General features: G+C 42.6%; 1 protein-coding gene and 1 long non-coding RNA gene across 6 annotated transcripts in view; one reads left to right on the plus strand and one right to left on the minus strand.

Moving 5' to 3' along the window:
• Positions 1–14,779, plus strand: part of LOC307164073 — a 49,885-nt gene that overhangs the window by 15,484 nt on the left and 19,622 nt on the right. The gene's annotated exons all lie outside the window — the stretch shown is intronic.
• Positions 1–14,779, minus strand: part of LOC307163222 (uncharacterized protein) — a 31,677-nt gene that overhangs the window by 13,655 nt on the left and 3,243 nt on the right. For 3 of the 5 annotated variants that reach the window (XM_079879223.1, XM_079879222.1, XM_079879220.1), the window contains exons 5-6: positions 12,753–12,803; positions 8,853–8,958 (exon numbers count right to left, since the gene is read on the minus strand). In XM_079879223.1, the coding sequence (XP_079735349.1) occupies positions 8,853–8,958; positions 12,753–12,803 (157 nt within the window). Of the gene's footprint in view, positions 1–8,852; positions 8,959–12,752; positions 12,804–13,208; positions 13,278–14,779 lie in introns of all 5 variants that reach the window. The other 2 variants (XM_079879221.1, XM_079879219.1) reach the window with 1 other exon arrangement.

The raw sequence follows: 14,779 nt of genomic DNA on the forward strand, positions 1-14,779 counted from the left end.
TTCCCGGTCTGGGGTATTCGTGACAGCGGTGTTCCTACCGTCTGCTTGAACTCTAGGCCTCCTTGAAGGGGGAAGACAGGAAAAAACAAAAGGCAAAGTTGGTAAAGCAGAGGCTACAAGATTAACTGTGTCTTTCTTTTCAGCCAGTCTCACTCTAGGCCTCCCTGTGCTTCTTCACCTTGTCCTGGGGTTGTCTGCACCCAGGACCATCTTTTTTTTAAGTGAAGCACAGATCCCAGATTTATAGTGACCTCCATGGGCCATTATTGGCTACAGCTGTGAGAGGTTCCATGTTTGAAGGGTGAACAGGTGGAAGTATTCATAATTGATGATTTTTCAAAGCTGGAACTTCTTTGCTCCTGGGCTCTTTTCTCCAGCGTGCCACACTGGATAAAGAGCACTGGGAAGAGGCAACCATCTGTAAGATGTATGTGCCATCAACCAGCACTGCAGAGGTCAACGCTCTTCGCTACCAACTACTCTGTGTAAGGCGTGGAGAGGTTGAATCCAGCCAGCTTCCTCCATGCGAAGATTGCCTTCTCATGCACGCCATCCGAGCCAACTACCAGGCTGCTATCTGGAGGCAGTCTCTGGAAACCATGCCGGCTGTGCCAAGTCCCGAGGAGCATGGGTGGAACACAGATGAAGAAGGGCAGCCGACAATCCAGTTGATGCGAGGTGCCCCAGCACCTTATGCTTTCCTTCAGCTACTATCCTACAAGTGCACCAGGTCGTGCAAGCTACCGGATTGCACTTGCCTCGCCAACAGTCTGAGGTGCACTAACTTGTGCAAGCTGCAAACCCGATAACAATCAACCTTGAGGAAGAGCCCGCTCCACAGCTGTCAGAGTCTGATACCAAGGACGATGATGACTAGTACGTTTAATTGAAATTGTGATCATTTTGTAATGACCATTGTTTTCACCATACATTAAACATTGTGGTTCTAATCTTTGACTGGCTCTAATCTTTGACTGGCTCATCAATCATCGTCTGAATGCTCTTTCATGATATTGTGGTATTGCGGTTTGACATGCTAATACTCCCAAATTTAGTCATTTTTAGCCATGTATTTTGGAATCTCATTATTTCACTAATTTGGAACATACTTTATTTGTGATGAATGAACCACTTGATGAATTATCAACTGGATGAACCAGATTATTTCCATGGAAGGTACTTTTTCCATTTTTTTCCATTGACAGGGGTCAGATCTCAGAAATTGCCATGATTGTTTCACGATGGCAATCTTTTGTCTGAGACAGCCAAAAATCGTGCAGTGTGTCCCGGGCTTAAGGCAGAGGTCTCCATCCCTGTTCCTGGAGAGCTAACGTCCTGAAGATCTCAGCTCCAACCTCAATCAAATCCTCCTAAATCAGTTAATCAAGGTGTTTCAGGGTTGCTTGATAATTACTGTGGGAGCAGGGTTGGAGAACCCTGATCTAAGGTCTGCATATAAAGGATTATCCTGCATACCTTCAATTTCAATTTCTTCAAGCGTTTTCCCCTGAAGATTTGCAAGGGTGCCTTTCTCCAGTGCAAGTAACAGTTTTGATATCTTGGCTAACTGTGTTGTGGCCTCTGGAAGTCGATAGTACTCTCGGTGCACACGAATATCATGGCCCAGAAAGTCTGCAACTTGGTCGAGTTCGTGATTTTTTAAGTTTAACACCTGAGAAAGAGTTGCAACATGCTTTCGCAGTTGTGTTGATTTGAGGAATTCAGGTTGTTTTGCTCCACACTCATTGGCATAAACCCTCAGACAATCTTGTCCTCGATAAGGAGTCAAACAACTTGGTCTCGCAAAGAGGAATGCATTTTCTTCAGGAACTCCACACTCTTTTCTTTGGCTAACGAGGTGTGTTAAGGCATCAACCATGTCTGGCGATAGTAAAACTGCAACCTTTCGACCCCTTTTCCCCCTAATCTCAACCCGACTAAAATGTGCACAGAGTTTTTTTTCGAATTTTGTTAGGCCAGTAGCAACATCCGCATGGAGGGGAGCTGTGTCCCTTTCAAGGAAGTTTTTTAGTTTCATCTTAGCAACCTCTCCTCCACGCCTTCGGTTGAAAAGAATTATTTTTGCAAGTGTTGCTCTGGAAAGTTCCCCATAGGCTTGTGCTGATTGGTTTTTTTTCAAGTTCTCAGATGCTGAATCTGCAACCTTTTCCAGATGCCGGTGAAGACATTGAACATCCTCTGTGAATGGGATGGTGGAGGGTTTGTTGAAATGTGCCTCACTTAAAGTAATCAGTGCTGTGTGGGAAATAAGTTCAGCCCACTTTGTACTGTACAGTTTTTGGAAGGTCTGTGTTGACCTTATCCCCTCAGTGTCTTCTGCCATCAAAGCCCTGCAATGTACAATGTCACAGATCTTTTGCAGTGAGTGGCCCAACTTGAGAGCAAGGCTTGGAGTCTGGTATGAGTGCTTTTCATCATTAAAGCCGGAAACCTTCTTGACAGCTTGGATAAGCACATAAAAATTTGCAGGTTTAACAGCATCCTCAAGCGTCTGTATTTTAAATTCTCTTTGTAGGATCAGGAGAAGTCTACCAACTTCCCGCAGTTTCTGACGAATATACTCAAATTTAGTGGGATCCTGTCCATGTTTATTAAAAAACGATTGGGCCAGCTGAAGAATGCAGAAGTCACTCCGGACGGCAGCAGTGATGTTATCATCCTTCATTACAGTCAACAGCTTCCAAACACCCTGTGATATTGGTTGACACAGGGTTGCGTTAGACATGGTTGCCAATGATAAGACCCTTGTCCTTCCTGGCTCTGCCCGTTCCGCTTCCACTTCCACTGGTTTGGAAAGGCAATTTCGAATGTGTCGCCACAGATCTCTCCGGAGAAACATGGCATGGCAGTACATGCAAGGAACATAATCTTCTGATTTATATTTATTCTTGGGTGTCCGTCTGAGTTTTAACAACCCAGTCCCACTCGATAAAACCCCAGCATTGTGTTCATAGTTCCCTTTGTTCCTCAGTTTGTCCAGCATTTGTTTGCGTTCTTTTGAACATTTTGGCAGTGCCAAGGCCCGAGCAACATCCACGTTTGTTGTTTCGTGGATTTTTAAGTGCCTTGCAAATTTCGACTGTGGTTTGTCACAAATGTAGCAGTAATTATTTTTGTTTACTGGAGAGGATACATTAGACGACTGTACACATGGATTTTCTCCTGTTCTTGTGCTATCCTCTACGGACTTTTCATCAGTACTACTAGTCATTTTTGTATTGTGGACATCTGATACTTGAACTGGATCTTTCAGCAGAGAATGTGTAACTATGAGATTTTCTTGACATTGCCTGCCATTTTTAATTTCTCCAGTTGATTCAATGCAGGACACATTTTGTTTGTTCGAGATTTGTTTGTTCGAGATTTGTTTAGGATGCTCAAGTTGTAAAGAAACTGTGCTCTCTTCTGAACTGTCTAAAGAATCAGGTATATAGTCCTGATCGGAAAAGTCCTCACAGGAAAACTGTTCTTCAGAATTCTGGGGGGGAGAAATTTTTTTACACATCTAAAAAATAAAAACTTCAGGAAGGAAAAGTTAACCCAAAAGTAAAAAAAAGTTATTTACTCGATCCCTGGCCATCAAACATACACATGACATTTGTTTTTAATCAAAAAGCCATGATAGGAAATAATTAGTAAATGTTCATTTTTGGGTTAATCAATTCATTTAGAGAGAATTTGATCAAATACACTTACCGGTGTTAAAGGGTCAGGGTTGGGCTTCACATGCTTATCATAGCAACTTTTATGCCAAAAGCAGGAGCAAACTAGACAGAGGATAAAATAAACATATGGTCATTTGTAGGGGTGTGACGGTTAGTATATGTGACCCCGCCTGTGAAACCCCGGCTAAAGTCGCAGGATCGAATTATGAGTTAACGAGCATCAAATTAGTCATAGCCATACAAATGACAAAAATTGGCTATGTGTGTTTATATAAAATGGTGTTTATTGTTTGAATTTCGTAATTAAATCAACAGAATCTGAGAGCTGAGAATTTGTTTCATAGCAATAGCAACCTCTGTCTTGTCTGTCGGTGTCAGTGTCCTCTTTGCTTCGCGAATTTTATCTGCGTGAGAAAATGGATGTGGCGTGAGAGCGTTTAAAAAGTGACGATTGCGTGAGTCTCACAGTGAATTCGTGAGAGTTGGCAGCTCTGCGGATTCAGTTTGTAAGACTGTAGGTTGTTTTTTGGCGGGTGTGTTTGTGCTGCCGCGGTCTTGCCGTGTTTGTGTATCTCTATGCCCAGTGTTGTGCCTGAACGCGTTCATTGAACGATAGTTCATGAACTCGTTCATATTTTGGGTGAACGTGAACTGAACGTACTGTATTACTGCCTGATGAACGTTACTGTGAACTCGTTCATTCTGGTGTCTGTGAACGCCACGCTCTCTCAGTTTAACTTCGTTCAATAGGATGCCAGATTTTTATAGAGCATTCCAGGCGAAAACCCAGCTAAAACACACCGTAAACCGGCCTTAATATGTAGCGGGGAAAAAACCCAATCTGGCAATACCAGCCACCAGTGTCTACTGACTCTGGTGATGGCAGGCAGGACGGATCGGAGAGGATGAATGGCAGGTAGGTATCCAGGTAAGTGTTCGGGAGTCTGTGGGTCATGTAATGACGAGACCAGACACTGAGTGAAGGGTGACTGTGGGTTATATGGGGAGTGCTGGTAATGGGACACAGGTGACGGTGATCAGTAGTCAGGGGAGAGTGAACGGGTGACTTGATGAATGGGCGGAGAGAGAGAGTGAGTGGGCGGAGGTGAAGATGAGCATGGAGGTGGAGATGGAATCCTGACAGTACCCCCCCCTCCCGAGGCGGCTCCTGACGCCTGAGAAGAGCGCTGCCGGTGGCGAGGTCGACCCCGACCTCTGGGTGCTGGACGGTCAGGATGGTCTTCGTGGAACTGGGACAATAGGGCAGGATCCAGGATGTCCATGGAAAGAAGGGGAAATCCGATACTGGGGAGGAAGGTTGAGCCTGTAAGTGACTTTGTTCAACTGCCTCTGGATGGTGAATGGTCCAATGAATCGAGGACTCAGCTTACGGCAAGGCAGTCGGAGGCGGATGTCTCGAGTTGATAGCCATACCTTCTGTCCAGGTTGATACTGAGGTGCATCAAGACGACGACGGTCCGCATGTTCTTTGTGCCTCCGAACAGCCTGTTGGAGGTGCACGTGAGCTGAGTCCCATACGCTCTCACTCTGATGGAACCAGAAGTCGACAGCTGGAACCTCCGAGGGCTCACCCGACCAGGGAAAGAGTGGAGGTTGATATCCGAGGAAACATTGGAAGGGGGTGAGCCCGGTGGTGTTCTGCCGCAGGGAGTTCTGAGCGTATTCTGCCCAGGGGAGGTAGAGGCTCCAGCTGTCCTGGTACTGGTGGCAGTACTGAACGCAGATATCTTCCTATCTCCTGGATCTTCCGCTCAGTCTGTCCATTAGTCTGAGGGTGATAACCAGAAGAGAGGCTGACAGTGACCCCGAGGAGCTTAAAGAAGGCATGCCATACCCGGGAGATGAATTGGGGTCCCCTGTCCGAGACGATGTCCTCAGGGATGCCGAAAATTCCTGAAGACATGGTTGAAGAGAGCTTCGGCGGATTCAAAGGCTGTGGGAAGACCAGGTAGAGGAATTAGTTTACACCCCTTGGAGAACCGGTCCACAATGACGAATACGCAGGTGAAGCCTTCTGAATTGGGTAGATCAGTCATGAAGTCTATGGTTATATGGGACCATGGTCGCCGAGGAAGAGGTAATGGCACTAGCTTGCCTCAGGAAGTCTCCTCGGGGTGTTGGTTATGGCACAGACTGAGCATCCGCGGACGAATCTGGACACATCCTGGGAGATGGATGATGGCCACCAGTACCGTTGACTTAGGAGCGAGAGGGTACGCTTGCTACCCGGATGTCCAGAGCCCGGAACGGTGTGAGCTGAGTCCAGAAGGGGTGTCCGAAGATGTGGAGGTACGTAGAGTCGCCCTTCTGGACCTCCCGGCGGAGCGGGTTGGCGTGCTACCTCCTGGGTGATCTGCTGGTCGATGTCCCAGAGGATGGGACTGAGGATCATGGCTGGAGGGAGAATGGGTTCAGGATGAGGGTCGGCTTGAGATGCGTGATGAAGCCAGGAGAGTGCGTCCGCCTTACAGTTCTTGCTTCCAGGTCGGTACGACACTACAAAATCAAACCGGGTAAAGAAGAGAGCCCAGCGGGCCTGACGAGGGTTCAGTCTTTTGGCTTTTCTGAGGTATTGAGGTTGCGATGGTCCGTAATTACCTCAAACTGGTGGTTAGCTCCCTCCAGCCAGTGTCTCCACTCCTCCAGGGCCAGTTTGATGGCCAGCAGTTCCTGGTTACCGATGTCATAATTCCGCTCCGCCGGGGACAGCTTTTTGGAGAAGGCGGCACATGGAAGGAGTTTACGTGACTCACCCTGCCGCTGAGAGAGGACAGCTCCTACCCCGGTGGAAGAGGCGTCCACCTCAACCACAAATGGAAGATCAGGATCTGGATAGACGAGGATAGGAGCTGTGGTTAAGGCGTCCTTCAGATGCTGGAATGCTTGAATGGCACCGGGGGATAAGGACAGAGACTTGGGCCGGCCCTTGAGAGCAGATGTGAGAGGAGCACTGATCTGACTGTAGTTTTGGATGAATCGTCTATAGAAGTTTGCGAAGCCCAGGAATCTTTGGAGATCCTTTACTGTAGAGGGTTGTGGCCAGTTCTGAATGGTTTCCACCTTCCTCTGGTCCATTTGGATGCCGTGTTGATTGATGATGTAACCCAGGAATTGCACGGTAGATATATGGAATTCGCACTTCTCCAACTTCAAGTATAATCGGTGCTCTCTCAGTTTCTCCAGAACTTGAATGACGTGATGACGGTGCTCGGACATGGAAGAAGAGTAGATGAGTATGTCGTCAATGTAGACCACTACGAACCGGTTGAGAAACTCACGAAGGACCTCGTTCATATAGCCCTGGAATACTGCAGGAGCGCTGGACAGTCCGAAGGGCATAACCCGGTATTCGTAGTGGCCTGAGGGGGTCACGAAGGCGGTCTTCCACTCGTCCCCTCGTCGAATACGAATCAAGTTGTAAGCACTTCGAAGATCCAGTTTAGAAAAGATGCTCGCACCACGAAGCTGTTCCAGGGCGGCTGGGACCAGAGGAAGGGGATAACGGAACTTTATGGTTTGGGAGTTCAGTTGACGATAATCGATGCACGGCAGCAAGCCTCCGTCCTTCTTGGCCACGAAGAAGAAACTCGAAGCGGCAGGGGAGGTAGATGGTCGAATGAACTGCTGCTCCAGGGCTTCCTTAACGTACTCCTCCATGGCCTTCTGTTCCGGGATGGACAGAGGATAAATGCGGCCCTTGGGAAGGATGGCTCCGGGTAGCAAGTCGATAGCGCAGTCCCATGGCCGGTGAGGTGGTAACTTCGTTGCCAGGACCTTACTGAAAACATCCTGGAACGCCCGGTACTCCACTGGGATCTCGACTTGAATCTGTGGCTCGGGGCTTTCCACCGAGGTAGAACAGACAGGGAAACTGAACTCACCCATGGATGACTTGGAACGAGCTGAAGGTCGAGTTTTCTTGATAGAACTAAAACAGGATACGTGACAATCTTCACCCCAACGAAGAACCTCTCCGGATTCCCAGTGGAGTGTTGGCTGATGTTGTATTAACCATGGCCGTCCCAGGATGATATCCGCGGTGGACTCCTCCAGCACCATAAATGAGGATGCAGACAAGATGGTAAGGTTAATGCTTTTATTGCAGATAGTGCAGAGATGCAGACAGAAGGGGAGTAACAGCAACACAGAATAACAGTGGATGCTTAGCTGGTTGGTAATGTCTTTCTCTTTCTTTCTCTTTGCAGATGATATCGGGCTGAAGGCAGAACAGAATGGCAGGCAGGACGGATCGGAGAGGATGAATGGCAGGTAGGTATCCAGGTAAGTGTTCGGGAGTCTGTGGGTCATGTAATGACGAGACCAGACACTGAGTGAAGGTTGACTGTGGGTTATATGGGGAGTGCTGGTGATGGGACACAGGTGACGGTGATCAGTAGTCAGGGGAGAGTGAACGGGTGACTTGATGAATGGGCGGAGAGGTGGAGATGGAATCCTGACAGAGGCGTCCTATGATGATCATTTAAACGAGTTTTATGACAAGGTCGGTGAGGATGGGAAAAATCTGACGCATAGCTTCAGTGTTAAAACTGATAAAATAATTGTCTGTGGTTCTATATGGGCTGTGGCAATCATTTAGAAAAATAATCTCGCAGCAACATGGAAAATAGAACTATGAACTATTTTTTGAACTAGTTCATTTTTGGAACTGTGAACTTAGTTCAAAATTTTGAGTATGAACTGAACTTGTTCATTTTAAAATTTGTGAACTGAACTTTGAACTAGTTCATGTAGAAAGTGAACTTTCCCAACACTGTCTATGCCAAACACGCGGGGGAAGAGCTGAGCCCGTTCGGAGCTACGGGAGCCCAGAGGGGAGTGTCGGCGAATGTTAAAGAGAAAACTGATTTTCATTCAAAAAAATCTACGTAAACTGCACATTCGAATTAATCGATAAAATCTATTTATCGCCCAGCCCTTAATAGCATTAAATATCTTTGCTGCATTCTTTCTAGAACAGACAAGGGCTTTCTTGTGGCTCGCATCAGCAGAGCATTGCATCGTCCATAGACCGCAAAACAATCAGCGGATGGCGGGCGGGTCATATGCAGAGAAATGGAGAGTCTTATATAAAAAAAAAAGAAAGGAATAAAGAAAATATATTACTTATAAGAACAAAATACTTACCCTTACACCTTACACCAATCCACTTAAAAGCAGAAAAGGGTCCACTACAGCTGTTACATTTATTCAAAGTTGATACTGCCGTGGAGATTACATCATGTTTGCAATTCTGTTGAAAAAAAAAGAATATTAGCCTAATTCCTTGTTATAAAAATCTGCTGAGACTTCTCTAAATACCATGATTACATTTCTAGTAGGGATGTGCAAAGCAGCCGGTATTTGTATCTGTATTTGTATTTGTTGAGGGGGGAAAAGTATTTGTATTTGTATTCGAGTAAAATTCTAAATAGGTGTAAAAATCCAGTTTTTTTGCGTTACACTTCTAATTTACGTTATAGTGTAAGTATTCTTTAATTATATCAATTATAATAATTATGGATATGCAATATTGGTTGATGTTTTTCCTTAAATCCAGCAATGAACATGTAACAACAAATGTCATTGAAAAAAAAAAAAACATAACAGCCATTACCAACGTTAACGTTACTCTGTCAACAGCCTTGTCTAAATTACCGAGCTAACAGAGCTACTAGTGTTGTCACGGTACCAAAATTTTTGTATTCGGTACCAATACCAGTGAAAATCCACAGTTCTCGGTACCAATTTCGGTACCAAAGCTTAATTTAGATTAAATTATTTTGGGGACACCACCGAGACAGCCAGTCATTGAGTGAGGACAATCTACTAACTAACTATCTCATCACTCCTGCGAACAGGAAGGGGGCCAGAGCAAATTACAGTGCCTGACATCGTACTTGCAAGTTCACACACCTCTTTAATGTTAATTTTGGTGATCTCCGACTGGCGGAGTCTAACATCATTAGCGCCGACGTGAATAATAATCTTAGAGAATTTACGATTAGAATTAGCCAGCACTTTTAAATTTGCTTTGATGTCAGGCACTCTGGCTCCCGGCAAACATGTGACTATGGTGGCTGGTGTCTCTATTTTCACGTTCCGTGTAATAGAATCGCCAATAACTAGGGCACGTTCAACAGGATTCTAAGTGGGTGTTTCACTGAGTGGGGAAAATCTATTTGAAGTTGTAACAATTAACCCTCTGGGGTCGGCAATCACCCCGGCGTGATCTGCTCGCTTTTTTTCTTATCAGTGCAAAAGAGACTCAAAATACTCGATTTTGATCTTGCATACAAGTGTTATATATCATTCGATCCTATTTTTTGTGTATACTCACAATAAAAACTAAGTGTTGTGCTTTTTGCCAAATAAAGAAAAATAAACATGCGAGTTCTGCCTTCTTTCTGTCAGTGCATTTTGAAACGCGTCCGAAAATGAACTGTAACTCAGCAAATCCTCAGTCAAACAGGCATACAGACACACAGGCATAAAGCTTGAATTAACTTCTTTTAAATGAAGTCATTTATATATATATATAAAAAAAAATATTCTCAGTTTATGTAATCTGTATGAAAAGAGAGAGATGTCAGTCGTTCTCATCTCAGCTCATTATAGCTCATTAAGTATTAATGTAAACGCCCACAGAGAGCACGCGCTATTCAAACGCAAATTATCTGAAGAGATCCACGCAAACGTGTCAACGCCCACATCAGCTGGATAAAACACACTGCGAGTTTAATCAGACTTGTGCCCTTTATGTCATCTTGCTTCGCTGTGAGGAATAATCCTTAGGAATAATTTAGTTTCACATCGAGGACAAACGGATTCAGCTATTCAGAGGACTGTAGTAAGTTTTTTATTCTTAAGTGCTTTGTTCTAATCACGATATGCAATAGTGTCGGTAAACGCAAAAAGACTGTTTGAATATGAATGTGTCTGTGTGTGAATGAATGAACGGCACAGATGTTTACTACAGCTGTGAACAACAGCGTGCATTTGTGCCTTTCGTTAACACTTGCACTTACATTAGTAAACATGTTATTTTTACATGAACACATCTACTAGTTTAGCTTTTACCAAACTATATTGCAACACACCTGAATGAAAGGCTCGTTATGCGGCTCATTATGCGGGTCGTTGTCTTCTCAGGTGTGAATCACGCCCCCATGCATATTGCCTTTCCAAACAAAATGTGTCTTACAAAGTTTAAATCAATGTATTGTTTTATGTGAATGATTAGGCAGGATGATTTTCAGATCATTTTGAAGAAAAAACTCTTGGCGACAACATCTATTATTCAAAAGTCTTGTGGACACATATTTAGTATGTGTTTTTTTGGCCTTATTTCAGAAACTTTAATTTTTTGTTTTTTCAATAACCATGCATAAACATTATTCTCTCAAAAATACAAACATGTACACACATGTTGCTCACATATTATGGTAGCCCTGTTTGTGCTAAATAGAGTGTAATTATACCTTTGCCATTAATATGTTTATAAGCAACTGAAAAAAGCACAAATGTCAGGGCATGACAAAACATCTCAAGGACCCCCAAAACACCTCAGACCCCAGAGGGTTAATGTGTGTGAGAATGTACTGATACTCAGATCTACGATCCTGTGTTGCGTTGTGAGAAGGCAGAATCGCGACACACCCTTCCAACTCCTAGAGTCATCCTTCCCTTCTAGATCCAAAGCTACCACATCTTTAAATTACTATTGGGAGACGTGACATTTGCAGTCAAAACTTGAAATATAAATTCTCAGAAAACGCATTTAATACCAATATATTGAAACGTCTGTTTATATATCCATACTCCCTTAATAAAGGAGTCCAGACATTAGAAAAATATCAGTTTACACATGCTTTTTATATTTAATATAAGGGAAATAGGCTATACGGACGTGACACAAAAAATCTTTAACTTTTAGGTGGCAAAATTTTTTTTTGTAATTCTGTGAATTAAACTGCGCAAACCAAAAGTAATACTACCCACTGAATGAAGAAGGGTTGGCTCTCCACAGAACTTTCTACGAATTATTTATCGTGTTTCGCATTTATGAGGAAAAAACAATGTTAAGGATGTGACAGTTCTCTGTTCCGGACGTGAGCACTTTAAAAGCGGCACTAGAAGCTTTCAAACTTTCACAGAGACCTCAAATACGCATTTAAAACACCAAATATTAAGGATTGGCATATCAAGTAAAATAATAGTCGATGATTGTTTGAAAATCGTACCTGCTCACCGATAAGACGGCGTTCACTCAAATCCCGCTCCGACATTGAATGTCTCTGTACTGTAGGCTTATAGGCCTACATGTTGTAGCCCAGTCATTAAAGAAAACGATTTAGTTTCATATTTATGTTTAAATAAAATAATACACTTTTTAATTTCATCTATGTTGATTATATGAAAAGTGAAAAGCGTGAGTAAGATCATAAGATGCGCAGTATATCAGGAGACGAGTGGGCAGACATGATTGACCACTTCATTAAATTTGTTTTTGTAGAAAGCCTTTCTTTAAAGTGAATTGTTAAATTTTGTTATCTTAATTTTAATCAATGTTTCATCAACCAATTGAATGGATTTAATAAATAAGGAAATATAGCAGGCAAAATAATCAGGACAAGGAGGCGCAGGCGCGTGAACTGGAGCTCGTCTCATAAATGAACCGAAACTCAGCATATAAGCTACTTGCCTCACAGACCTGAGACATATATCGATAGAAAGCTTGGAATGTGTAGCCTACTTTTAAACAAAACAATTCAAAACGAAAGACAGAAAACAGACTGCTCTCGGCACATGTAATCCGTATGTGCATTTCTCTCCGGCGAGTTCACTACTGCGAAGATCGCGAGTCAGCATAGTCAACTTCATCTTTGACACAGAAAACACTTGTTTATTAATAAACAATAGAATAATAATTAATAAGAAGAAGAAAAAATCATTGCGGTTTGTATCAAATCTTTGGTCGAAAATCATGATACGATCCGAATCGTGGGTTTGCTGTATCGTTATAAACTTATATGGTACATAAATTACCTGTTGATTGGTGTCATTAAGTCTCAACTGAGGATCCGTCTCGGTTGAAATCTTATGAGGAACAAAGAAAACAGTTTGATTATAAATACATAAATTTGCACAATTGCTTTTACACAAACTATGGTCCAATCCGACTGTACTGAAGTAAGAGAAACACTGTTTGTACTGTAGTGACAGTACTCTAGTAAATATGAGGACATACAGACACAAAATATGGTCCAATCTGACTGTAGTGAAAAATCTGCTGAGACTTCTCTAAATACCATGGTACATATTGGCTGAGTGCTCATAGAAATGATTACATGTCTAGCTATTGTGAACATGACCATTTCAAACAGCAGTGTTAAATTAGTGTGGAACCTAAACTCTGTTGGGCAGAGGCTCTCCAGGAGCAGGGTTCCCTTACCTTAGGCAAACCCTTTCTAGGTTACATTCACACACACAAATTAAAATCACCTTCTCTGATCCATCATCTGCCTCACCGCTGACAAAACCCTTGGTGTCTTGTTCTGTCTCAGATATCACCTATGAAATATTTTTAAACATTTGTAAATAGTGGTCGACCGATATATCGCCGAGGCCAATATATCGGCCGATATTTGGAATTTTTTAGATATCGGCATCGGCCGATAAATCTTTCCGTTTGGCCGATATATTTCAAAACAGTTTGTGACTGTGCATTAGCGCTTTTTTCCACTGACGCGAACAGAGCGAACGTGAATGAACTGAATACACTCGCTCTGCTCCGCCCAGCAACGTAAAACAAGCCACTCAGAAGTGAAGCAGACATCTGACAGACACAGTAAATGACCGTTCGCATTCGCTTTCTAACCTGACGCTACATTGTGTTACACACAAAAACACTCCGGCGTGCAGCAGAGTCTATTCAAACAGTACCGTGATATGTCAGATCCGCAGCCCAGCGGTAGCTCCAGTGGGGGTCACAGATGTGATATAAACGAATTCAAACACAACTGAAAACATTTTACCTCACAAACAGTCAAAAATCCTGTGACTGGCTGTTCCTCAGATACGCGTGTTGTTCTCGGGTTACTAGACACTGTTTTCCAACGGACTCGCGTGCACGGAAAAGCTGAGTCGCGTGCATTACAGATCAGTTGGTCGCGTGAGGTGGATGAGAAGAGAACACTATGTAATAATATTACGTTTGGAAATAAATCCTTGAAAATGTTATTCACTATCTACTGTATTTATTTATCCATGATTGGCGTAATATCGTGTGTAGTATACATTTTCATATGTTCATGTATGTCATGCAAATACATGTGACGGCTTGCAACGTTTTAAAGAAACAAACAAGCAAAACTAAACACATAAATCATTATTATTTGAATATACTTGAAGTAAAACAACCTTAAAAAAAGGTTGAACTATTTAAACTATTTTAAAGTAAATAGTGTAAATAAACTATGTGAGATTTATATTTTGTATTGTACATAAAATGTAATTTAATTTCACATACTATTTTGTCATTAATTTATGAATATTGTTTTGATTGGTTCATTAATGATAAATGTTATTTGTAACCTGCAGTAAGCAACAGTAATTATTTATGTGACTGAAAAAATGACTGTAAATATTAAAGCAGACAAGAAGTTGCACTAAAACTTTATTTATTGAAGTGTTATCTTAACTTTTTGTTTACATTTTAATTTCTTAGTAAATATTTTTTATTGCAAAAAGAATTTTGCATAAATAGTATGTACAATAAATGTTCATTTAGTTTCACCAATATTCTTTATGTCTCTCATTTACTGTATTCACATGTATTGTATCGGCCTCATATCGGCCAGATTGCTTTCTCAATATCGGCATCGGCATCGGCCATTAAAAATCCCATATCGGTCGACCACTATTTGTAAACACAGATAAGCAGAAAATCATGTGTACTGCTTTATGAGAAATATGAAAACATTTCTTATAACTAACCATTTACTCTAAAAGCCTTATTGGATTAGAAATCAATACGTCTTTGACAATTAAAAAAAACATTAGAAATAAACGCA

This window comes from Squalius cephalus, assembly GCF_949319135.1.
Source record: "Squalius cephalus genome assembly, chromosome: 1".
NCBI classification, from domain to species: domain Eukaryota; kingdom Metazoa; phylum Chordata; class Actinopteri; order Cypriniformes; family Leuciscidae; genus Squalius; species Squalius cephalus.